The sequence below is a fragment of the Lampris incognitus genome, chromosome 2 (assembly GCF_029633865.1).
Source record: "Lampris incognitus isolate fLamInc1 chromosome 2, fLamInc1.hap2, whole genome shotgun sequence".
NCBI lineage: Eukaryota > Metazoa > Chordata > Actinopteri > Lampriformes > Lampridae > Lampris > Lampris incognitus.
This window is the reverse complement of record NC_079212.1, coordinates 138,180,578-138,206,009: the sequence shown is the minus strand read 5'-3', so window position 1 is coordinate 138,206,009 and position 25,432 is coordinate 138,180,578. Positions and strand designations below refer to the sequence as shown.

The window sequence follows — 25,432 nt, the reverse complement described above, 5'->3', positions numbered from 1 at the left end:
TGTAACACTTGTGCGCGTCATCATGTGGACATTACTTTGTAGTTTGTACCTCTCTGAGAGAGAGAGAGAGAGACAGAGAGAAAGTAGGCGTGCACAAGCCTGTTTAATGTTTTTTACCACTAAATGGATGAGCTCAATTAACTTTGAAAATCAGCAGCTGCTTAAACTGAACAAGAAGTTTGTAGACTAGGTTACAGGTAATTCAGGGTGTCACAAAACTAGCAGCCTTGATTTGCAGTATAACAGCTGTTGCTGTTGGTGTTGACATGTATGTTGTTGTAATTACACTTACATTTGTGTAGGTATTCTTTGTTGTTATCGCACTTACACACACATGCCCTCTATAGCGCTCTTGCAGCTGTGGAGATGGCATTAACACATTCTCATTCTCTGACGGTTAACAACACACACACACACACACACACACACACACACACACACACACACACACACACACACACACACACACACACACACACAAGCATGTCTCCTCTGGAATATTGCTGCTCCTTTATGTCAGTTTGACTTTGTAGCAACACTTATGAGCGTCATCATGTGGGCATTACTTTGTACTTTTTACCTGTGTGTGTGTGAGAGAGAGAGAGGGTGAGAGGGAGAGAGAGGGAGAGCGTGTGCGTGTGAGAGAGAGAGTGAGAGAGAGAAAACGTGAGAGTAAGCATGTTTAATGTTGTACCACTAAATGGATGAGCTCAACTAACTTTAAGATGCTACTTAAACTGAACAAGAAGTTCAGTTGTTGTGAAGTTGTTGTTATTGCGCTTACATTTGTTACACTTGTTCTTTAATTAAAAACAAAATAGTTATGGATTTCTGACCCCTTGTCCTATTTTTACTACCCTCACACCCCACACAAAGAAAGTAACTAAGTAACTTTTACTTAAAGTACATTTCAAATGAACTACTTTTTACTTTTACTTGAGTACATTTTCAGATGAGTACTTTTACTTCTACTTGAGTAATATTTCATCAAAGTATTGGTACTTTTACTTGAGTACAATATTTTTGTACTTTTTCCACCTCTGGAATCAACAGACCGGAGACTAGAAAGTGAAATCCGAATACTTTATTCATCCCCGAGGGGAGAGAGAGAACTTGTTGCAAGACGGATACCTTTTTTTTTTTTTTGCAAACTATTTACCATACTGTGATGTCAAAGCTGCCACACAATGAGTTATACTTTACGGTTTGCCTTAAGTTAGTGTGAGCTAAGCACATATTCAAAGTCAAACTCATTAGGGCAGAGTTCAACTTTGGCACCAGTTGTGTCTCTATGAGTGACTTCTGCGGCACAGTATTTAATTGAATTATTACCTTATGTGAGCTTTTTCAAAAAGCACAGCCATGCCATCAGCCACAGCTGGGTCAGGTCAGAAAAATGGCAATTCAACATCACTAAAACAGGTCAGAAAAATTGCTGTGATGGATTAGATTTGAGGCATAGAGTCGGGGGGAGGGGGGTAGTTAAATTGCAATCTGCACTTGAAAAATGTATTAGGAAAAAGATGACCCACCTTTAACTAGTGTGTGTTTATCTGTTGGTGAGGAACGAGCCAGCACGCGCAACTTAGGCCACACTTTGTCCAAACGCTCTTGTTCCACCTCGTGTGCAGAATAACAAAAAAAAAAAGAAGAAAAAAAAAACACAAAAAAAACAAACTTTCACTTATTGCTCTCCATGAAGCTTTCCATTCGTACTGGTAAAGAAAAGTTTGAAATTTAAAATCACATCTAATGGCTCAGGTAAATTCATTTCTACTCATCTTCCCCCCTTTTCAAAACATGCACCCCCAGTGGCCAAGATAGAAACTAACAATACAACCACTGAACCTATGAGGATTTACTAAACAAGCACTTTTAGTCCAAATTAAGTACACTCATGAATGTTAAATAAATAAAATATGGTCTGACCTCTCCTTTGTCATTGCGAATTTGCTGGTTGAACTCTTTTCCTTCCAGGCACAAGAAGTCCTCACCAGGCAGCAGGATGCCACACTTGGTTGCAATGGCTCGAGCAGTGTTGATATTGTCTCCAGTAACCATACGAACAGTGATGCCGGCACGCTGGCATTTAGAAATAGCCTCCGGTACCTGGAAAAGAGTACGAAAAAAAAATCAAATGTATAGGTAGAGATATAGATATAGTCTTTACTGTCCTGCAGGAAATTTGTTTTCACAGCCAGTACATGCACAGAAAAATACAGATAACTGCACCGCAATGCAAAGATCTACATATAGATACATAAACACATAACATCCATAAACACGACATTCACTCAGACTCACAGATAAATCTGGCTCTATGCTTGGTCAGCGAGGCAGTTTGTTTAGTGCTGCTTTGGCAGAAGGGACAAAACTTCTGCCAAAGCGAGCTCTTATCCATTTCAAAGTCCTGTGTCTACGGACTGATGGCAGAGGTTGGAAATATGAATTCAGGGGGTGATGGGTATTATTCACTATTGTGAATGCAAGGCATGTGATGGCTCTATCGTTCATGTCTGAGAAGTTGGGTGTAGAGGAGTGGATGATCACGGAGGCAGCATGTGTGGTCCTGGTAAGTCCTCCCCCCCTTTGTATCCTGCTAATTACCCCACTCCTTCGAGCTGTCCTGGTCGCTGCTCCACCCTCTCCGTGGATCCAGGGAGGGTTGCAGACTTACACGTCTCCTCCGATATACGTGGAGTCGCCAGCTGCTTCTTTTCACCTGACAGTGAGGAGTTTCGCCAGGGGGACGTAGCACGTGGGAGGATCATGCTATTCCCCCGCCCTCCTGAACAGGCACCCCAACTGACCAGAGGAGGTGCTAGTGCAGCGACCAGGACACATACCCACTTCTGGCTCCCCAACCGCAGACACGGCCAATTGTGTCTGTAGGGACGCCCGACCAAGCTGGGTAAGTTTGTTGTTGTTGGAGATGGTCCGCATGGTATATTACCAAAATACATTACTACAACAATACAATTTTACATGTACAACTGTCAGTATTAACACATCGCCTGGAAACATGATACACAGAGTGTATTCGTGAGGTTGGAAAACATTTGCTGGTGCATTTATTTACATATCAAATACTTCACTTGTTGAAAAAATATAGCAACATCATAACCACAGATCAATAATGCCAACCATTTCCACTTAAAGAAGAACGGTAAAGTGTTGTCAACCTCCCTTCCCAGCCCATCGCTGTGGATAAAGATGCAGTACTCTCCTGTGAACAGGCAGTGAATATGCATCAAGTTTGAGAAAATGGGAGCGAAAGGCAAGCCAATTGGATCAAGGCGAAGCACCTGCTCCCAATACGCCTTTGTCTATGTCTAGATCCTTTTCGGGAATTACAAGAGATGGAAAAAAAAACTGGACGTGCCAAGAATTCCAAACAACTAGACATATAGGTTTCCACCCCATCAGCCCCATCTCTCTGTCCAGCTAGATACACCAGCATATACAGAGGAGTACATACTGGGTTCAGATTGACTTCAGCTGCTCTCAGACTTATACAGAACTAAATGTAGTGCTTACTGCAAGGGGTATTAGCGAAAGAATAATGGGTAGCTATATATGGTGTTAGAATGAGAAGGTTCACACACACACACACACACACACACACACACACACACACACACACACACACACACACACACACACACACACACACACTATGCTGCTAGATGAAAGTAGATTTCACTATAAAAAGCACTACAGAGTCATGGGTTAGCCCCCTTGTGTTTAATTCCTTAACCGGGGACCACAAGGCTCAGTGTGTCACTGTGGACCAACTACTAGGGTCAGTGTGTAACTGATCTCATGTAAGTCACCAACCCTGGAAGAGGAGAAATGTCCCCAAAACTTTAATGTTGCCATAGCCATGTTTGACTGAAGGTTTTGTGCACTGTTCCATAAAGTTTTCATCCTCACATAAGTCCTACGATTACGACCAAAAACTACAAATTTTGATTCAATTTTAAACAAGACTTACTTCTGGGCTTGGTATATTTTGGCCCATACTAATCGTTTTGATTTGTTTCGCGGTCAAAGTAGTATTTTGGAAATTGCTACCCTCTCTGGTTTTACATGGAAGAAATTGGAGCTAGAGGCCCTGTGTGATGGCCTGGCGGCCTGTCCAGGGTGTCTCCCCGCCTGCCGCCGAATGACTGGTGGGATAGGCTCCAGCAGCCCTGTGATCCTGAGAGCAGGATAAGCGGTTTGGATAATGGGATGGATGGAAATTGGAGCTAGAATTTGTGTTCTCCCCATATTTGTGTAGCTTTCCTCTAGGTACTCCCAGCTCCTCTCACAGTTGAAGGGCATGCATGTTGGGTAAATTGGAGTCTCTAAATTGCCCATAGGTGTGAATGGTGTATGTGCGCTCTGCGATGGACTTGTGACCTATCCACATGGTGTTTCTCTCTGCCTTCTGCCCAATGCGTGCTGGGATATTTCCAGCCCTCATGACCCTAAATTGAATTAAGAGGGCATACACAATGGATGGATAAATGGAAGATAGCAGACTCTTAATGGATGTCAAGAATTGACATACACACTCAATGATTTGCATTATTTCTTTCGCACAGGCTATAACAGCCATGACCACATTCTGAAGGAAACTCACCGAAAACCAACTGACTGTGAGTTACTAAATACTGCTAACAACTTTTTGATACTGCAGATCTGGCTATCCGTGGTCTCCAATATGTGATTTTAGCAGAACTTTATATAAGGATTCAGCACCATTCATGATCATTAATATCAAATTCAGTACTTGTGCTCAGTCAAAGATGATTATTCACTGACCACATCACCTGCTTAGCAACAGACAGAGGTAAAACTCTAGAGACTGGCCCACATATGTTTAAACTTGACCCCTTCTCAGTCTCCACTGTGGCATTTTAATTAGTCAGATCAATGAACCCTGGGGCAAACCCTTCCTTGTACCTCAGGCCTGACGGGGTCTTCGATGCCAACCACAGTGATGCAGGTGAGGTCGTTGAGGATGTCGTTTTCGGTGTCCCAGTTGGGCTCACCAGCCTCGGCAGGGAAATCCCTGTAGGCCACACAGATGGTCCTCAACCCATCACAGGCCATGGGCTCAATGACTTTCCGCACCATCTCATCCCGGTCCTTAGGCTTAAAGATGTGTGGCTCACCCTGAGCGTTCAGGATGCGGGAACATCTTACGAAAAAAAGAGAACAAGAGAGGAAGATGAATGGGAGGTTGGGGGGGGGGGGTCTGCAGGGAATGTGGGTATTTTATGACAGACATTAACAGGAAGTACATTAAGAGTTGCTGTATCTGCTATTACTATTGTGTCCTTACTAATGTCGACACCAGTATTACCGGTGTCTACTCCCATGCCCTCTCCCATTTGACATGATATGCACTCATTGCAATGATAATGTCTGTGATACTGATATGCGGCATTTTCCACTGACTCTGTAACTTGACCATCCTTCTCTTGATAAGTTAAGATGCACTTAAAAGAAATGCACCTGATATTGCGTGCATTTATTGCATATGATATTACAATTTAGCGCTCTGTAATGTCTGATGGTAATGCTAATTTTTATGCTAATTTGCTGACTGCCTTGTGAGTCGATTTTGATAAAAGCTTCTGCTAAATGAATGATTGTAAAAATGCAGAGCCATGTCACCTCCTCTGTATGCAGGAGTCTTGATAAAGGAAGTTTTGACAAACACAGACCAGCATGTGATATTCCTACTGTAGGTCCATTCATTCAATAATTACTCCATCCATCCACTTCAGACCCACCGCTCCCAGGCCCCATCGCTTACTTTCGCAGGATAATCTCAGAGGCGCCTTTGCTGTACATGCGGAAGCCTCCATCTGCGTTTTTAAGTACAGTGCTCATGGACTTGCGGGAAGAGTTGAACGTGTACACCTTATAGAGTTTCTCCTCTGGGATCTCGTCCCGGATCGGTTGGTAGTCCCTCCTTAGATCCAGAACCATGCCCAAAAGGGCACACTCCGTCTTGTTGCCCACGTGCCGGGGCAGGCCGCCTTCCCTCTCTGGTGGCTGAGAAGACACAAAAAAAAGTTATATCGCTATCCGAAATGCTCTTTATGTATGAGGTAAAGGTGTTGAATAACATTCAGTGTAAGACCTGGGATGACATACAGCTAATAAGATGGGGAAACATTTATTCTCTCCCTCTAGTGTATGTGTGTGTGTGTGTGTGTGTGTGTGTGTGTGTGTGTGTGTGTGTGTGTGTGTGTGTGTGTGTGTGTGTGTGTGTGTGTGTGTGTGTGTGTGTGATAGACAGAACAGATAACACTGGTCAACACAATTTTTCTTGCATGGGGTTTTTCAACAGATTCTAGCTAACTTTTGGGTGCTGAATCCAAATCTGGCATTAGTTTTTGCCTATCACATCAGGTTTTTGAACTATGAAAAATCATTATTTTTGAGAAAACAGCAATTTTACACTCGGGAGTTAAAAAACACTGTTGCATTAGAAGATCAATAGATGCAAAAATGATTACAATGAATAAATAAACACTCAGCTAAGCATGAAATTATTTAGGAAATTAATAGGGGTCATTTTTATCCCCACCAAGATTGCCAGACTAGATGGTCAACTTTTGTAAAATCCTGAATAAGGAGCATACAGATAGCACAACAACTTGATGTGATAGAGCAAATCTGAGCTCAGATTTGGATTCAGCAGCCCAAAATTAGCCAAAAACAGTTTCCAAAGTCCATGCAAGAAAAAAAAACTATATTTTTGTAGACCAGTGTAATGTATCATTGCCTTCAGATGAAAACCAATCAAATACAGTATTCATCAGAACAGTTTTTCTCATCGACAGATGTGAATTGTTTTTCAAATAGCACTGTTTCATAATGGTTTCAGAGTTGTTGTCCCTCCCTGCTTTTTCTCCCCAATTGTACCCGGCCAGTTACCCATCTCTTCCGAGCCATCCCAGCTCCAACCCCTCTGCCGATCCGGGGAGGGCTGCAGACTACCACATGCCTCCTCCGATGCATGTGGAGTCGCCAGCCGCTTCTTTTCACCTGACAGCGCAGAGTTTCGCCAGGGGGACGTAGCACGTGGGGGGGGTCACGCTATTCCCCCCCAGTTCCCCCTCCCCCCTGAACAGGCGTCCCGACCGACAGACCAGAGGAGACGCTAGTGGGGCGACCAGGACACATACCCACATCCGGCTTCCCACCCACAGACACGGCCAATTGTGTCTATAGGGACGCCCGACCAAGCCAGAGGTAACACGGGGATTCGAACTGGCGATCCCCGTGTTGGTATGCAATGGAATAGATGCCACGCTACCCAGACGCCTCTGGTTTCAGAGTTTTTAAACATATTGTGAGGTTTTTGAAAGCCACTACTTTTTGATAAATTCAAGAAAATTTCAGACACCAAAATTAGAGTTACACCGTTTTTACACAACACTAATGGGCAGGTGACTTGAAGTGTGTGTGTTTGTGTGTGTGTGTATCCCATGTACTCACCAAGATCTTGGTAGTGTAAGCAGAGTTTATGGCAATGCTGTTGACAAGGATTTCCAGGGTTTCCGGTCTGATGACGTCCGGTTCAGGTACAGTTTTGTGGTGAACGTCTCCTATGTAGGCCTGTACCACCGTCATGCGGTTCATGGTCAGCGTCCCTGTCTTGTCAGAGCAGATAGCTGTGGCATTGCCCATGGTCTCACAGGCATCCAGGTGCCTGACCAGGTTGTTGTCTTTCATCATTTTCTAAATGTGGGAGAAGAGAGATTTGGGAGATGGTTGTTACTTCAGTTCTTACTGAATTTATCTCATACATAAAGGCTCGAGGGTCTCGAGCAGGAGTCTAAGATAAAAAATTCTGCAAGACTTCAAATTCTAAAGCTGGGGCTGTAAAAGTGGTATACTGGAAGGGTTGAGCAAAGGATATTAAAGGAAGAAGAGATAACATCACAGTCATTCTCGGCACAACGTGTGTGTATTTGTGTGTATGGTGTGTGTTTGTTTGTTGTCACCTTGACAGAGTAAGCCAGGGAGATGGTAACGGCCAGCGGCAGTCCCTCGGGCACGGCCACCACCAGCACCGTCACACCGATGATGAAGAACTTGACAAAGTACTGGATGTAGATGGGAGTGCACTCAGTCAGCCAGGGGCGGCCTTGCACCCCAAAGGTATCAATCACAAAGTAAAGGATGAGGATGATGACTGTGACGGCAGACATGATAAGTCCTGGATGGACAGACACGGAAGAGGGAGGGGGAAACAGAGAGAGCAGAGGTTTGACAATAAAAATAGTACCATAATCGACAGACTGCTCAAAAAGATACGCCATTTTGTTTTTTGTTTTCCACTCCGACAATGTGGTTGCTTGGGTTATGCATTAAAGCCGGAATCCATGCTTTTTTCTCTATTTATAAATAGCTATTTCATCCATCTGGACCAGAGTCAGGTTACATAATACTAACCAGCCTCTTTATCATGGTTTAAGACATTCTCTATATACCGCTTTTGCAATTTTTGAGTGGGTAGGATGAACACTGGTGCAACGGCAAACACGTTCCTACTCTAAACATGATGAGGATGTGACGATTCTGTTGTCGAAAACAAACGAAATTGACTCGACTTTTGGTTCTGCTGATGGCCACGTTTAATTGGTAAACGGCTGCATTAGGCTGCAGTTTCTCCATCTGATATTGCCATTTTTTCCCCATACATCAGATAAAGGAAGGTTTTCATTTCCTCCTCGGCTCACCTGTGCGTGGTACTATCCGCCATTGCCCGCACACATTTAAGATGAAGAGACGGCCGATCATGTGATCTCATTATAGTCCCACTTCTCTTTTTTATTCAGAAAAAGCAATTCCACTGCATTTCATCACATTTATTTTTAACAAATCAGTTCATCCACCTCAAGTGAATGTAAAAAAAAAAAACCTTTATGCCTATTTTGGGGATTTCATTTAATGTTTGCCATTTCCTCTTTTTTTTCATATTGACAATTCATAAAAAAATTGGATTTATGTGAGGTGTATGTGAGCGTTTTTGTATCAGAATGTGTGTACGTGTGCATGTCCACTCACCGGCCTTCCCAATCTGCACGGCAAGCCGGGTGAGCTTGCCCTGAAGCACAGACTTTTCCTTCTTGGTCACGTTGACCTTCTTCAGAGGTTTGGTCTCCTCTTTCTCCTCCGACTCGGCAGTCTCCTCGCTCTTCAGAGGTTGGATCTCCAGAGCGATGCCGTCCTGGGTCTTAGCTGGAGAAGGGATGTGAATTGGTGCAAGGACACAGACAAGGTAGGGGGGGGGGAATGGGTTGGTATGGTTTTAACAGTGGGGGTTTGGGGGAAGAGGGTGCAACCGGGGGGTAAGAGCCGAGGATAAAGGAAGATGGGTATGGAGGGATAAAGGGATGGGGTAGGGTATGTAGATTACACAGGGTGGGGTAGTTCCAGGGGATTGGGGCATGAAAGGGTGGCGTAATAGGGTGGAAATAGAGAAGACATGAGGAGATGGCATTGGCGCCGTGTGTGAAAGATACAGGAGAAGGGGTAGAGAAGAGGCATTTGCAGAAAGGAGCAAGAAGGAAAGACATGGGTAGGTTGATGAGGTTCAAGGGCAAGGACGGCCATGATGGGTTAAAGATATGCACATATTAGAGGATAGGCGTTGCAAAAGGGTCACAGAGTTGAGTGAGATGATGACAACATTGTATGGGTGGAAAGGGAAAGAAAAGGAAAACAAGGTGGTGCGTGTTTTGGTTTTATTGTGGGGAGGGTGGGGGTTAGGCGAACAGTGGAGGACGGTAATGATTAGCGATGGTAAGTGGATGGGCCGCAATCATAAGTGGGAGGGATACAAAGGTTGAGATTTTTTTTTTGGATATATTTAGGGAGGGGTCATTGGTTGGTGGTGGTTGAACAGGAGAGTGGAGGAGAGGAGGAGATATTCCAAAAAATAAAGGGGCAGGGGGTTTAGGAGTGGTTTAGGGATGAAGGGCAGAGAAGCAGACAGAAGGTTGCACGTTCAATTCAGGTCGGAGAAGAGCGGAAACGCCGCCCACCACCAAAGTGACCTACGGGTTTACAGAGATCGCTCAGACCAGGAACATAAATAAATAAATAAATAAATAAAAACTAACAGTATCAGAAACATCACTGGTTCTGCTGAGTCTTAAGCTTACCAAAACGTCAGGACTACCAATAATCACTTTTAGCCCACTTATTATAACAACAACAAAAAAATGAATAAAACAAATAAAACAGACAGGCTAAAGAAACTGGGCATTTCGAGCTGCTTGCAAAACTATAAGTCAGAGTAAGTTTTTATGGGGGCCAAAAAAAAAAGGTTTGTAGACATTTGACACACATATCACAGGTACAGCAGTGCAGGGGGAAAAAAACCAGCATTTGGAAAGTGTCGATTAGAGACAAAAGCTTTTTGTCACAACAGTGTTTAACATCGGAGGTTGAGGTTTTGTGAACAAGACAGTTATTTGGGAGGGAGGAAAACTGCGACTTCTGACGCCGCCTCTCGTCTCACGACATACGTCACCCTACTGCACAGCCCTGCTCCCGGGTTTCATAGGCAAATGGTGTATTTACATTTTACTCAAAAGTCCTCGCATCTTTTTGCCAGCATGTAGAGCTTCTTTTATTTTATCTATTCAGTCTCTGTGTACACGCACACAACCGGTCTCTATCCTGCTCTGTGATTTCCGATAATTGGTCGTTAGAAGCACGAAAGTGTATCGGGGGCGAACGGAAAGAGAAGCTGACTGCCGTCTTGCGGATGCGGTAAATGGTTTTCAACTCATTTTTAGCAGTGAAGTTTGATATTACGTCAACACCTGACCACAGATACTTTTATTGAAACGTGTCTGTATGACAGCGCAGAGCAGGGGCGTAGGAGGGAGTTTGATATGGGGGGGGGCAAAACCCTGTAGGGGGATCCGGGGGGCATGCTTCCCCGGGGAAAAAAAAACGGTTTTAAACTGCCGTTTTACAACAGTTTTCAGCAAAGAAAAACATGGTTCATGGCCATATGATGAAGCCTCACCTGGAAGATTATCATTATCATTTTTAATTTCGGCAGCTAAATTAACCATTTTTAAGCTATTTGAGAGAAAAAAGTAAAGCCTAGACATCTGTACATCACTGACTTTTACTTATTGTGGGATGGGAATGACATGACTGCTGGCACATACAGAGTATATGTCCAATATTATATAGATCTATGCATATATCTAGTAGTGGATGTTGTTGTTTATTGGGGGGGGGGCTTTTTTGCCGCCCACCCACATTGAGGCCCTCTACCCCCCCACCCCCCAGGTTCCGACGCCCTTGGTGCAGAGTAGAAACAACCTAACACTAACCGTGTTATTTTGATATCCCGCAATACTTTTTGATAGATGCCTAAAATTCCCCTAAGAGCATTAGCGTGGGAAGTGGGGGGGGGCAGCTCCCCCTAGTGGTGGCAGGTGGTTGTGTAACATCTTTGACCCAACAGTATGTCTAACTTTTCCTAACGTACAAACGCAAAAATAAACAAACAAACAAATAAATATATAAATAAATAAAACAAAATATATAAAATGTACCTTTTTTTAAAACAGTGGGCTAGGGCTGCGCGTGGAATGTACATTTTTAATAATAAAGTGAGTAAACACTCCATTCCAAATATGCTACACGTGCCTCACAAACAAAACAATGACGTCACACTGTAGTGACCGAGGGAGGCGTTCGCTCTGACTGTCGGTGGTTCTGCGCTGGGGGAGCGCAATGGCTGATGGGACTGTTAATGTTAGATTGAAAATTGTGTTTTAATGCTCTGCGGTCGATGTTGTGGTTATTCTTGTGTTGTTGTTTTGGGGGTTCAACTCAGACTAAGTAGGAGACCTTTTACTGACTAACTGACTGTAGGACCGTGACTGGGACTGACGTCGCGACCTGGGAGATGGGGGGGGGGCTCGTTAATGCAGTCAGTTCTGGTCCTGCAGTGTATGGGGCACGGGGGTTGCGATTCAAAAGGGATCTCGGTCTCTCAACTCATTCTTCCACACTGGCTCGCCACAATACTTTTCGTTTTAGTTGGCAGCCCCCCCCTACTTAAAACATCTTCCCACGCGCCTGCCTAAGAGTGACCTAATGGGAGTGTAAAGGCTTAAAATGTTTGAAAATACCTGTTAGTTTTGACTGAGTGTGACAGTAAAATCAGTATAAGGGTTCTGACTGATAACAAAAAAAACAAAACAAACAAAAAAACAAAAAAAAACCGGCAGGAAAACAGCATTATTGTAATATATAATTTCAGTGAATTTTACCATTTCCTTTAAACCCTGTTGGACCTTATTGTAGGCACGCACCACTACCAAATTCAACTCTGGCATCAATATTCACAGCAATAAAACATGTACATAAAGCATGCTACTTCTCCTGGATGATGCCCATTCATTACAAGCCATGTCAGGGCAACTTAATTGGCTCCATGCAAAAAAATCTGTCCAGGTCTTCTGGTTTGTTTTTGTTTTCCTGAATAAATCTGCACCCACCCATTCTCTGCTCGACAAACTACTTAAGACTGCTTAATGTAATACTCCTGTTTATGTAAGCTGTCATTTAAAGTACATTATAGTACTGGGAAAGAAACTGACTCCTAACCCAGGAAGTGCGAGCTCTGCAACTTGGGCTGTACAGGCCTGTTTATATGGCATGGACACTAATGTGCACATAATGAAGACAAGAGCAAATTAATTTAGTTAGGCAATTGCATGCCAGGCTACGGCTGAAATTGGATCTACAAAACCGGCTAGCACAACTAAGAAAAGTGATCATATGCATATTTTGTACATACCCAAAGATAAAGTTATAAAGACCGTTTTCAAGCCAGTCAGAATTGAGTACTTACAATTTATCAGCCTGAAATGTGAATATTTGGCTCATAATGCCATGACCTTAAGTACTATAATTGAAACTTTAACAAATTTACTATTGGGGCAAACCTACAGTAAGAGATCCAACATGAGCCTTGCACAGCATTAACTCAGTAACAGATAACTAGTTTACTCATAACCTTGACAGAATTTTGCATGAAGGTATTTTTTGATTGGACATGGCCATCATTACTCAAACAGACAAACAAATGTTTTCATTTGGACAAAGGACAGGTGAAAGCAGGGAACTCTCTGCCACATCCACACGGTCCCTTGCTTAAGACAATCTCGGACCAAACCACCAACCACAACATTGAGCTGAATAAGGACACGACTAAGTGACAAAGCTTTGCATGAACCGGACTGGATTGGCGGACTGGACTGACACTGACAGAGCAACGCTCAGCACTTAACGGACGCAGTATGGAACCATGGGACCACACATGACCAAAAGGAGGGTGGGTGAGTGTGTCACAGGGGGAAAAAAAAGAAAGAAAGAAAGAAAGAAAGAAAGAAAGAAAGAAAGAAAGAAACTCACAAATAAGGGAACAACCAATGATCTCAAAGAATTACCCGAAAACAAAAAGCAACAAAACAAAACCACCACGAAAGGTAAGGGCGGGGGGTGGGGGAGTAAAATGTAAAGGAGGTTGAAAAACTTGGTAAACTATATTCCAGTGACAGAGAGACAGAGAGCAATTAAAGGAGATTTGTAAAAGAAGAGAGTCAAACAGTGATTACAAGACAGCATGAAGTCCTGGACAACACCCTGGAAAAAGGCAACATTAAAAAAAAAAGGATGTGAATAAAGGCAAAAGAAAGGGGGAAAGAAAATAGACAACAAAACATAAGGCAGACCACTGATACTGCAAGGGTGCAACTCCCCTGCACAGCTTTGACCCACAGTGATTTTCATTTAGCCCTCCCACTCACAGCGTCTGTTGTCCTTATTCCCCGTGTCGAATTAAATCTCTTCGTTGTAAAAGTTTACGCTGACAGATTTATGACTGGCTCCTGGTAGAGACGAAGAGCATTTAAGTATGCATTTCAATAAAGGTGGAGGAGTCAAAATAAAATGCATGTGCTGCTCCATGTCCAAATTTTTCTCCACCGACTACAGTAAAATGTAGAATATCACACCCTACCAACAGAGTACGCAAAATATACTGTTGAACCTTTTAGCGTTTTCAAAGCGTAGGAATGATCAGTGAGGGGTTTCATGTGTTCTTGTGTATGAGACTTACTAAAAAGCAACTTCAATTTACCGATTTCACCTGCATCCGTTACCAAGACCTTGCAATGTGACTGACCCCACCCCACCCCTACCCCCCATAATGGGTTGATTCTTTGATTGGGAAAGAAACCCATGACTTAATTTCCCTTAACTCCATCCATCCATCCATTATCCAGATCGCTTATCCTGCTCTCAAGGTCACGGGGGATGCTGGAGCCTATCTCAGTAGTCATTGGGCGGCAGGCGGGGAGACACCCTGGACAGGCCGCCAGGCCATCACAGGGCCTTAACTCCTTAAAAATAATAGCAATAAATCATACGGCATATAATCTAGACTGCAAAAAAACTGCACAGAAACACACAGAGTTTGAACACAAAATTTAAACGCAACAAAATACGTTCTGATCCAATGTGCTATGACTTGTAATGAAAGAGCCCAGGTTTTTTTCCATGCATGCTAAATGATATCTCCCCATTTTTGCACAAATACTGCATGTTTACATCCCTGTGCGCATTTCTCCTTTGCAAAAGATAATGCATCCACCCAAAAGGTGAGGCATTTCAAGATGCCACTCAAACATCCAAAGCACAAATTAGAACACAGGGGCACTTTGTGCTGGGGTAATTAAAGAGTGTGCAGTTGACATAATGACTGCAGGATCATTAATTAAAGCTGTCTCCAGAGAAGTGATGGTTCATTTCACGTCCACAGACCGTTTGCTCGTCCGATTTCACAACTCCAGACCAGGAACACCTGGCGCATGTAGCGAATGTTTGTCCAGCCAAAGATAATCTGCACAATCTACCAGACAACATCTCCTGTGTGAAGCTAATCTGAATGCTTGCCTTTCTCACGAGGATCTTGATTCCACTAAAAGTTCAGTGAATTAACAGATTTAAAAACAACGTGAAGCGATATTAAGAGCCTATCTTGCTTCTGCAATCTGGAGTACTTCCTTGTAAAACAGGATATTTGGGCAGGTTGTGATTTGATCCTTCACAATTTGACTGGATCGTGCAAAAGAAGGCAGGCCGTAACAAACAGGGAAAAGTACAGTGACACAGAACTGGATGCTAACGTTAGCCTACGTTCTATCGTGGAGGACCGCTTGCCTACCGCAATGCCGTCGTCAATGTTGGAGTGATGCTGTTGTGACCGCCCAGCCGCTCGGAGCTGGTGACACCATCACAAATGTGGCTGTTTTAGAGGGAGGAGATTAAATTTTGATGTAAAATAAGTTAAAAAAAAAAAAAAAGAGGGCGTCTGGGTAGCGTAGCGGTCTATTCCATTGCCTACCAACATGGGATCGGGGGTGGGGGGGACGCTGGGGGGGAACAGCGTGATCCTCCCACGCACTACATTCCCCTGGCAAAACTCCTCACTGTCAGGTGAAAAGAAGCGGCTGGCGACTCCACATGTATCGGAGGAGGCATGTGGTAGTCTGCAGCCCTCCCCGGATCGGCAGAGGGGGTGGAGCAGTGCACCGGATGACTCGGAGAGCGGGGTGATTGGCCAGGTACAATTCAGGAGAAAAAGGGGGAACCCCCACTCCCAAAAAAATTTGTTTTTGTATTTTTGTGATTGCTTTTTGCACAAATTGTTCAATAGGTGCATAACATGACAGGGGAAATGAGCTAACAAGGTAAAACAGTCAATTTTCATTTCACATCGTATTTAAGTAGGCAAATACTTCCTGTTAATGGCAATTGGCATACTGAAGAATTTTCCTCTTTACCTTAACTGACCTGCTTTAAGTATTAACAGGCAAATGACACCACATGGCATTGTGAGGATTAACAATTTTCCATCATCCTTGTGGTGAATGGAGTGCCACATTTTGGTGGTGGCGGCGGGGTTTTAAGGTATGGGCGGGTACAGGCTAAAGGCAACAAAAGCATTTGATGATTATTTGAATGTAATTAGATCCCATGACTGGGTCTCGAGGCCTATCGTTGAACCATTCATCCAAGATCATTACCTCGTTTCAGTATGGTGGCACCGGGCCCGTTGTCACGGTGATAGGTACACAATTCAGGGGAGCTGAAAACATCGATGTTGTTCCACAGCCTAGTCCATGCATATTTGTGTTGCTCGGTACTGGCAAGCACAGTACCGTGTTACACAGTTCGTGCCAGTTTCCAGCAACTTCACAAAGTCACCGAGGAGGAGTGAGATGATATTCTGCAGGTCCTGGTTGATAACGTGACCGGCTCCGTCAATATCTAACACACGCCGCAGGGAGGCGGCGCAGCGATGACCTGACAAAGCCTATGGGTGAAACGTTGTCGTCTCTTCGTAGAGAATGTACAACTTATCACACTATTTGAAATGTAAAATAATTCGACCAAGTTATTAATCAAGGTTGTGGACTTCCCCTTTTTTGACTTCTGGATGGCCTTACTTCAAAATGGAGCACCAGAGATGCCTATTTTTATGCTCAATTCTTCCTCCCGCACACGGTCCTTCTCATTTCCCACATTGCAGGTAGCAAACCGGGGTCAAACCAGACACTGGTTTACTAATCCATGTCCTTTCCAATTCTCTTTCTCTCCCTGTGACCTAAAATTATCTGTGGTTACAGAGCCGTGACAAATGGATTTCATCTCAGTTTACTGAAGCAGTAAAATCTTAATTGTTGCATGAAATTGCTGTATGTTGCATTTATATATTTTTTTTGTTTGAGTGTAGTTACTTTTCATCATGAGCAGTTGCTCAATAAACTGATGGACGTCCCGCTGAAACCATCTGTTCAGAGTCCTACCGGAGCAGTAAAGATCACCTTGTGAATACATCCAAGGTCAAGGGTAAGTAGAGAGAGTGGGAGTGTGTGTGTTTGTTTGTGTTATTGTGCATACTTTAGGGGTATCATGAGACATTCTGTCTGCAGCAGATGCTCAATCCATGGGAGGTGGGAAGGAGGGCAAGAGTGTGGGATCATATGTATGTGTGTGTGTGTGTGTGTGTGTGTATGGTGTGTGTGTGTGTGTAGGTGTATGCGTGAATTGTGATGAGGCAGCTCGCAGAGGTTATTGTTCGTGCGTTGACGCATAGAGGAGAAGGGTTAAGGAAGTTGGAGATGGGCTATTGGGACTATACGGCACCCCTGGAGGCATTTACAAGGGAATGGGAGGCGATGTTGCCCCTGTCATCCGACTTAGAATTACACATGCAACCACCCACACAGGTGCATAGACACACACAGACGCGCGCACACAGGCACACAAGGGCAAAGTAAAGATGGAGCAGTAGCAATTTCTAATGTACGAAATGAAATCTTGCATCAGACAGTCGAAAATGCAAAAAATATATGACTTAGCCCTTTAAGACTGTGTATTTTTTTCCAGCTCCAAATGTAAAAAAGAAGGGAAATGACCCTCTCGTTTCATTCAGTGGTCTCGGCATAGCTGACAGTGGGAACTGAGCTGTAATCCCCCCACTCAAATCAAACTAAAAGAATTCAGCTCATGTTCTCTGAGGCGGCCGGGTCAGCTGAACGTGAGAGTTGCACCCTTTTAGAGAAAAGCAAGGCGAGAGAGGTCCTCTTTGATAGGGAGGTAAAGGGGAAAGCATAACAGACGGAGAGAGAGAGAGCGAGAAGAGAGAGAGAGAGAGAGAGAGAGAGAGAGAGAGAGAGAGAGAGAGAGAGAGAGAGAGAGAGAGAGAGAGAGAGAGAGAGAGCGAGGAGTGGAAGCGAGATCGACAGACTGCCAACCTGCCACTGAAATGAAAGGGTTGGGAGGAGGGATGAGAAAGTGAGCAGAGGGCAGGGGATGGAGGGGTTACCTTTGTTGCGATTTTCAGGGGGTCCTTGTTTTTTACCTGTTTGGACAAAGGAGAGAGTGCGGAATGCTGATAACATGGCTCAAAAGAAAGAAAGAAATCATAAAACTGAGGGAAAACGTAAAAGGAAAAACTAATTGAGGTCCGTGTGTGTGTGTGTGTGTGTGTGTGTGTGTGTGTGTGTGTGTGTGTGTGTGTGTGTGAGTGAGTGTGTGTGTGTTGCGGGCAGAAATTGGCCATTGAAAGAGAGAAAGAGAGAGAGAGAGAGAGAGAGAGAGAGAGAGAGAGAGAGAGAGAGAGAGAGAGTCAGAGAGCACTCACTGATTCCAAGCACTGGGTTAATTGTGACTGCAATGCACAGCAACCAGCGGTATTCACTGGTTTTTAGTAATAATGTTTTTATAGGTCTACGGTGGCCGTTAATTCACACAATAATAATAGAATAACACCGTGGGTTTTACCTTGAAATAGGTTTGGCAGGGTTAGACACAATAAAAGCACTGACACAACAAGCAAACACACACATGCACAACAAGCACACACAAACCAACTGGCGCGCACACACACACACAAACAGGCACAGTGTGCAAGCACAAGGCACTGAATGCCGAGTCACTGAGCCCCACACACACACACACACACACACACACACACACACACACACACACACACACGAGAGAAGTGATTCTGAATTGTCATTAAGAGCCTGCTATGCTGGTAGTGTTTTTCCTCATTTGTGTGTTTGTGTGCATGCGTGTATTTCCAGTTGAGTTGTCAGATAAACAGCAGAATGCCAAGACAAGAGTGTGAAGGTAAGTATTTCAGCACGTATATGCATGAGTTTGTGTAGGTATAGGCACACTGATTGAATTTGAAAATAATCAAGAATAAACACAAAAGTTACAAGTCTGAAGTATACATATAATATACACACACACACACACACACACACACACACACACACACACACACACGTATATACAGTGCATCCGGAAAGTATTCACACCCCTTCACTTTCCCCACATTTTGTTATGTTACAGCCTTATTCCAAAATGGATTAAATTCTTTTTTTTCCTCATCAATCTACATACAATACCCCATAATGACAAAGTGAAAAAGGTTTTGTAGAAATTTTTTGCAAATTTATTAAAAATAAAAAACTGAAATATTGCATGTACGTAAGTATTCATACCCCTTCATACCCCTTGAGGCACCCTTGGCAGCGATTACAGCCTCAAGTCTTCTTGGGTATGAAGCCACAAGCTTGGCACACCTATATTTGGGGTATTTCTTCCATTCTTCTCTGCAGATCCTCTCGAGCTCTGTAAGGTTAGATGGGGAGCGTCGGTGCACAGCTATTTTCAGGTCTTTCCAGAGATGTTCAATGGGGTTCAAGTCTGGGCTCTGGCTGGGCCACTCAAGGACATTCACAGACTTGTCCCGAAGCCACTCCTTCGTTGTCTTGGCTGTGTGCTTAGGGTCGTCGTTGTGTTGAAAGGTAAACCTTCACCCCAGTCTGAGGTCCTGAGCGCTCTGGAGCAGGTTTTCATCAAGGATCTCTCTGTATTTTGCTCAATTCATCTTTCCCTCGATCCTGACTAGTCTCCCAGTTCCTGCCGCTGAAGAACATCCCCACAGCATGATGCTGCCACCACCATGCTTCACTGTAGGGATGGTATTAGCAAGGTGATGAGAGGTGCCTGGTTTCCTCCAGACGTGACGTTTGGCATTCAGGCCAAAGAGTTCCATCTTGGTTTCATCAGACCAGAGAATCTTGTTTCTTATGGTCTGAGAGTCCTTTAGGTGCTTTCTGGCAAACTCCAAGCGGGCTGTCATGTGCCTTTTACTGAGCAGAGGTTTCCGTCTGGCCACTCTACCATAAAGGCCTGATTGGTGGAGTGCTGCAGAGATGGTTGTCCTTCTGGAAGGTTCTCCCATCTCCACAGAGGAACGCTGGAGCTCTGTCAGAGTGACCATTGGGTTCTTGGTCACCTCCCTGACCAAGGCCCTTCTCCCCTGATTGCTCAGTTTGGCTGGGCGGCCATCTCTAGGAAGAGTCCTGGTGGATCCAAACTTCTTCCATTTACGAATGATGGAGACCACTGTGCTCTTCGGGACCTTCAAAGCTGTAGAATTGTTTTTGTACCCTTCCCCAGATCTGTGCCTCGATACGATCCTGTCTCAGAGGTCCACAGACAATTCCTTTGACTTCATGGCTTGGTTTCTGCTCTGACATGCACTGTCAACAGTGGGACCTTATATAGACAGGTGTGTGCCTTTCCAAATCATGTCCAATCAATTGAATTTACTAGAGGTGGACTCCAATCAAGATGTAGAAACATCTCAAGGATGATCAGTGGAAACAGGATGAACCTGAGCTCAATTTTGAGTGTAATAGCAAAGGCTGTGAATACTTACGTACATGCAATATTTCAGTTTTTTATTTTTAATAAATTTGCAAAAATTTCTACAAAACCTTTTTCACTTTGTCATTATGGGGTATTGTGTATAGATTGATGAGAAAAAAAAGGAATTTAATCCATTTTGGAATAAGGCTGTAACATAACAAAATGTGGGGAAAGTGAAGGGGTGTGAATACTTTCCGGATGCACTGTACATATACATATATAAAAATCAAAAAAAAAATAAATATATATATAGTTTCACATCTTGATGTTGTAGTTGATTTTAGGGGCTGGGACAAAGGGATGTGTGTGTGTGTGTGTGTGTGTGTGTGTGTGTGTGTGTGTGTGTGTGTGTGTTATGAGAGCAAAACAGTGGTGGGCAGTTCATTTCTTTTGGTTGAACTGACAGACTTGAGTCAGGACATCGCAGAGACCTCAGTGTTGGAGCCTTGTGAGGCTCCAGTGCAACACGGGTCCTCGGTGTCTCTGACTCATGCAGTTCACTCACTAGTCCAGCAGAGCGCCCGCAGGCTTGACCAATGTTGCATTAACAGATCTGATATTCATCGATACCGTCCTTTAACATATGTGGTAATACTCCACAGTAACACTGAAGCACTTCAAGGTTTATAATATCATTATGTGTACTTTGACCATTATGTAAACAATTCAGCCATTTGTTACAAAAACTTTTTTCAAAAGGGCTTTGGTGTTTACATTTGTTATATAATAATAACAACAGCAATGATAATAATAATAATAATATAGCTATATAATAATATATAATATTACATATAGATATAATTTCCATGTCAGTTGGGAACAGCAACAATTAAAAGATGTTTTTGTTGAGAAGTCTTTCAGGCCAATGTAATTATCCAACGCAACAGTAAAAGTCTGATGAAAAGTTGCTTGAAGTAACACATGTGAACTGTGTCTTTGAGCTTGATAATGACATACAAATAATTCATATTTATTTGTTTGTTTGTTTGTTTATTTTACTACTTTATTAATCCCCGTGGGCCAATTCTTCCTCTGCATTTAACCCACTCTAGCTGTGTCACTAGGAGCAGTGGGCCGCCGCTGCGCAGCGCCTGGGAACCAACTCCAGTTCTTTTTTCCATCGTCTCGGTTAGGGACACAGACAGGAATATTAACCCTAACATACATGTCTTTTTGATGGCGGGTGAAACCGGAGCACCCGGAGAAAACCCACCGCGGACACAGGGGGAAAATGTGAACTCCGCACAGAAAGGACCTGGGATGACCCTCAAGGTTGGACAACCGCGAGGTTTGAACCCAGGACCTTCTTGCTGTGAGGCGACAGCGCTAACCACATGGGTATAACAAAAGGGGAAACCTTGTGAAAAGTAGAGAAATTCATTTGTTTTTTATTTATTTTAATTATTTTTATTACAATTATTTTATTATTGTATATATATATATTTTGTTAATTTTATTTACTATTATTTCATTTTATTTTGTATTTTTTAAATTGTTCTTTGCATTCTTTAATTATCTTCCAAATATGTAAGGAAAGGCCTAATTTTAATGTTGGACAATAATCTATTTACGTTTTGATATCTCTCTTGCTGGATGAGTACTCATTTGTTTCTTTGTTGTTGGAAATAATTTTAATTTTAATATTAATTTGATATGAATAAAGATATTGCTGGAAAAAAAAAGTGATGAAAAAATACCATAGCAAATTCACATTCGCCATAAAAGCATTGTTCCCTGGCCGCTTGAATACCAGTTCAGTTATCCTATTCAGTATGTGAAGGATTCGATATTGCATCCATACGTGACCTTTTACTGGTATTTCACACATATTGTTGGAAGCAGAAGTACAAAAAGACTGACCCGGTATGCACCATTCCTTATGTACCGTTCCTTATGTACGATCTCACATGTTTGAGCTTCTCGAGCTCTGCAGAAAGACCATACGCGGCAGTGCAATGAGTCAAGCCGGCGCACTCGACATGCTTTATTCAGCATGCATTATTCAGCACCATTTGAGACTCGGCCCGATTTTGAGAATGATTCGTCTGAATGTGATTCATTCATTCATTTTGTGGTGCCCACCACTGGTGCAAATGGTATGATGTAACCGTGTTTGACAGACATATCTGCTCTGTCTTTCTGCAGGACAAAACCGACAGCTGGTCTAAACAGTTTCTGTGTGTGTGTGTGTGTGTGTGTGTGTGTTTGTGTATGGACTCTGCTTACCAACTTCAAATTGTTTTACTTAACGTCATGTCCTTATCTGCCTAATTTCTCATAAATCACGGTCATCATCGTGGCCAGAGACTGACTAATAATGGCTGAGTCTTACAGGCCGGCACTAAGTGGATTTCAAAAGGGGGAACTCTCTCCATTGAGCTGGCCCATTCAGCGAAATAAGACTGAACATCATGAAATAGATATTTTAACTCAAATATTTGCCAATGAAAGGATCTGACCAAATTGAAAAAAAAAAAAAAAACAGCCAAAAAATAAAACAAGAACAAAGCAAACATGATTATAATGGACCCATGGTATTGTTTTTTTTTTCTGGTCTGAGGTATTAAATGGGCTAATATATACTGGTCTTCAGAAACCTTAATTTAAAAGAGGCATTAAACACCTCTTTGCTCTGTTTGGGATTTAAGGGATTCTCCTTTTGCAGGCATGTTGCAATATATATAGGAGGTAGGGATACGGGAGAAAATACAGGGAGGGGATTTTTCTTTTTAAAACAAAATTGGAGGTCTTCTGGATTTACCTCATGTAGGACTGGGCTAACCACCATCCATGGAGCAAATATACAGATACCACACTAATCTAGATAGGCTCTGGCACTTTATCTGAAAAATGAGATCATCTATTCGATTTAATGAAAGGATAAGACGATAAAAGGGATTTCCAATCTGAGCAGGATGGTTTGATTCCTTCTACAGAAGTAGTTCCAACTGTAATATTCCTCTTTACCTGAGCTTCCCTGCATGCAGTACACATACTGCATTCCTTGCATGGCATCTCTCCATGGACAACCAGCATGTTAAAACAGCTAATAGCAAAAGCCAGAGGGCGTAAATGAAGGCACCTTGAGAAAACAAAAGCCATCTTGCTCATTTTTTTGTGATGGATGTGGAAAAACTGGTTTGTCTTTGGTTTGTTGCTTGGTTCTATATCTTACTTTTCTTGACCTTCTTTTCCTCTTCATTTTCCCCGGCCCCCAAGAGAGTAAAAATGATGCCGGTCTGTGAGTTTAGGCCAACTGCTGAAACTATCATTCTCCCTGATCCCTCCATCACGTGCGTCCCTAAGGAAGAGAAGAGAGGGAGGGAGGGGGTGGAGTCAGGAGTGTACCATTTTTTTGGTTTTGATGGACATTTATATTCCATTCCATTATCCAAACTGCTTATTCTGTTCAGGGTTGCGGAGGATGCTGGAGCCTATCCCAGCAGTCAATGGGCAGCAGGCAGGGAGACACCCTGGACAGGCCGCCAGGCCATCACAGGGCCAATACACACACACACACACACACACACACACACACACACACACACACACACACACACACACACACACACACACACACACACACACACACACACCCACCCCCCTTGGGACAATTTAGTATGGCCGATTCACCTGACTTACATGTCTTTGGACTGCAGGAGGAAACCAGGGCATCCGGAGGAAACCCACGCAGACACAGGGAGAACATGCAAACTCCACACAGAGGACGACCCGGGACGACCCCCAAGGTTGGACTACCCTGGGGCTCGAACCCAGGACATTCTTGCTGTTAGGCGACCGTGCTAACCACTGCGCCCACATTTATGTATCAAATTTTAAAAATGTTGGTGGTATACAATTGTCGCTTGTACAGCTGCTGGGTTACTATAAGCAGACGGTCTCACCAGACAGTAGCATGGGGTCCTTCTCCAGGGATTTCTTGACTTGGTCCGATTCGCCGGTCAGAGAGCTTTCATCAATTTTCAGGTCATTCCCCTGAATCAGGATACCATCAGTAGGCAGTAGGTCACCTAAAAATTCCCCACCAAGTGGAAGATTTAGTTTGTGGCCATGTTTGAACTGTGTTTCAACAATGCACTTTGTTAAGTGACATGATCCCTGCAAAATCAATTAACAGATAGCATTTAAACGGCTAATACTAGTCATGACCCCAACAATACGCCGAGTCGAGGATGGATTTCTTTGTGCCACAGGGGTTTAAAGGGGTTCTTTATACAGGCCTTAGCAAATTTTGATGATGGTTTAACACAAAAACTTCAAAGCTACATTAAACATGCCCCTAGATAACCGCTCAATCGAGGCCCGGGACAAAGCAGATGCAGATAAGACACCAAAGAGAATCATCCTGGCCATTATGGTAACGTACTAGAGGGAATGTGCTCGGCTTTGGTGCAAAGCCTTAACAACAGATTCAGTTCTGAGTATTCTCCACATAGCATGGTATATATGCAGGTTTCATAAAAATACATTGTCAAAGCTCATTGTTCCTAGTCATATTTGCACATCACAACAAAAGCCTATACTGTATCCATACATCAGGGTATCTACAAGTATCAGCAGATTCAATTTAGGACTGAAGACCCTTTAAATGTCATTTTGACTAAAATTTCATAGCAAGTTTGCATCAAAAATGGGGCATCTGGGTAGTGTAGTGGTCTATTCCGTTGCCTACCAAAATGGGGATCGCCGGTTCCAATCCCCGTGTTACCTCCGGCTTGGTCGGGCGGGAAAAAATCCCCGCAAAAAACAAGAACTTAAATACTCTATCTAATGAATGTTTATTTAATTAACATCAGACCTGTTGGTTTTTAGGACGTAGTGAATGACTACTTACACTCATCATAGTGGGAAGATAAAATGTGTGCATGTTGCTACCACCTTACTCTTCATCTTACAAATCACCAAAGAAAAGGAGAAAGTTTTATTAGCAACGTCAGAGAATGACTGATACCAGTTTGCAGTCTGCTTTCACCCTCAGGGTGCAGCGAGCCACCATAAAATAGTCTATGTATGAGAAACACTGGAAATGTAAGATGGAGATTTTTGCTTGTTTTTTTTTGTT

At 43.3% G+C, this 25,432-nt stretch overlaps 1 protein-coding gene across 1 annotated transcript in view; it reads right to left on the bottom strand.

The window, feature by feature from the left end:
* Window positions 1-25,432, bottom strand: part of atp2b4 (ATPase plasma membrane Ca2+ transporting 4) — a 130,454-nt gene that overhangs the window by 34,278 nt on the left and 70,744 nt on the right. The window contains exons 5-14 of the mRNA XM_056275335.1: window positions 24,255-24,380; window positions 23,525-23,650; window positions 17,945-17,980; window positions 9,079-9,252; window positions 8,013-8,227; window positions 7,504-7,746; window positions 5,810-6,051; window positions 4,951-5,188; window positions 1,930-2,109; window positions 1,533-1,620 (exon numbers count right to left, since the gene is read on the bottom strand). Of these exons, the coding sequence (XP_056131310.1) occupies window positions 1,533-1,620; window positions 1,930-2,109; window positions 4,951-5,188; window positions 5,810-6,051; window positions 7,504-7,746; window positions 8,013-8,227; window positions 9,079-9,252; window positions 17,945-17,980; window positions 23,525-23,650; window positions 24,255-24,380 (1,668 nt within the window). The remainder of the gene's footprint in view (window positions 1-1,532; window positions 1,621-1,929; window positions 2,110-4,950; window positions 5,189-5,809; window positions 6,052-7,503; window positions 7,747-8,012; window positions 8,228-9,078; window positions 9,253-17,944; window positions 17,981-23,524; window positions 23,651-24,254; window positions 24,381-25,432) is intronic.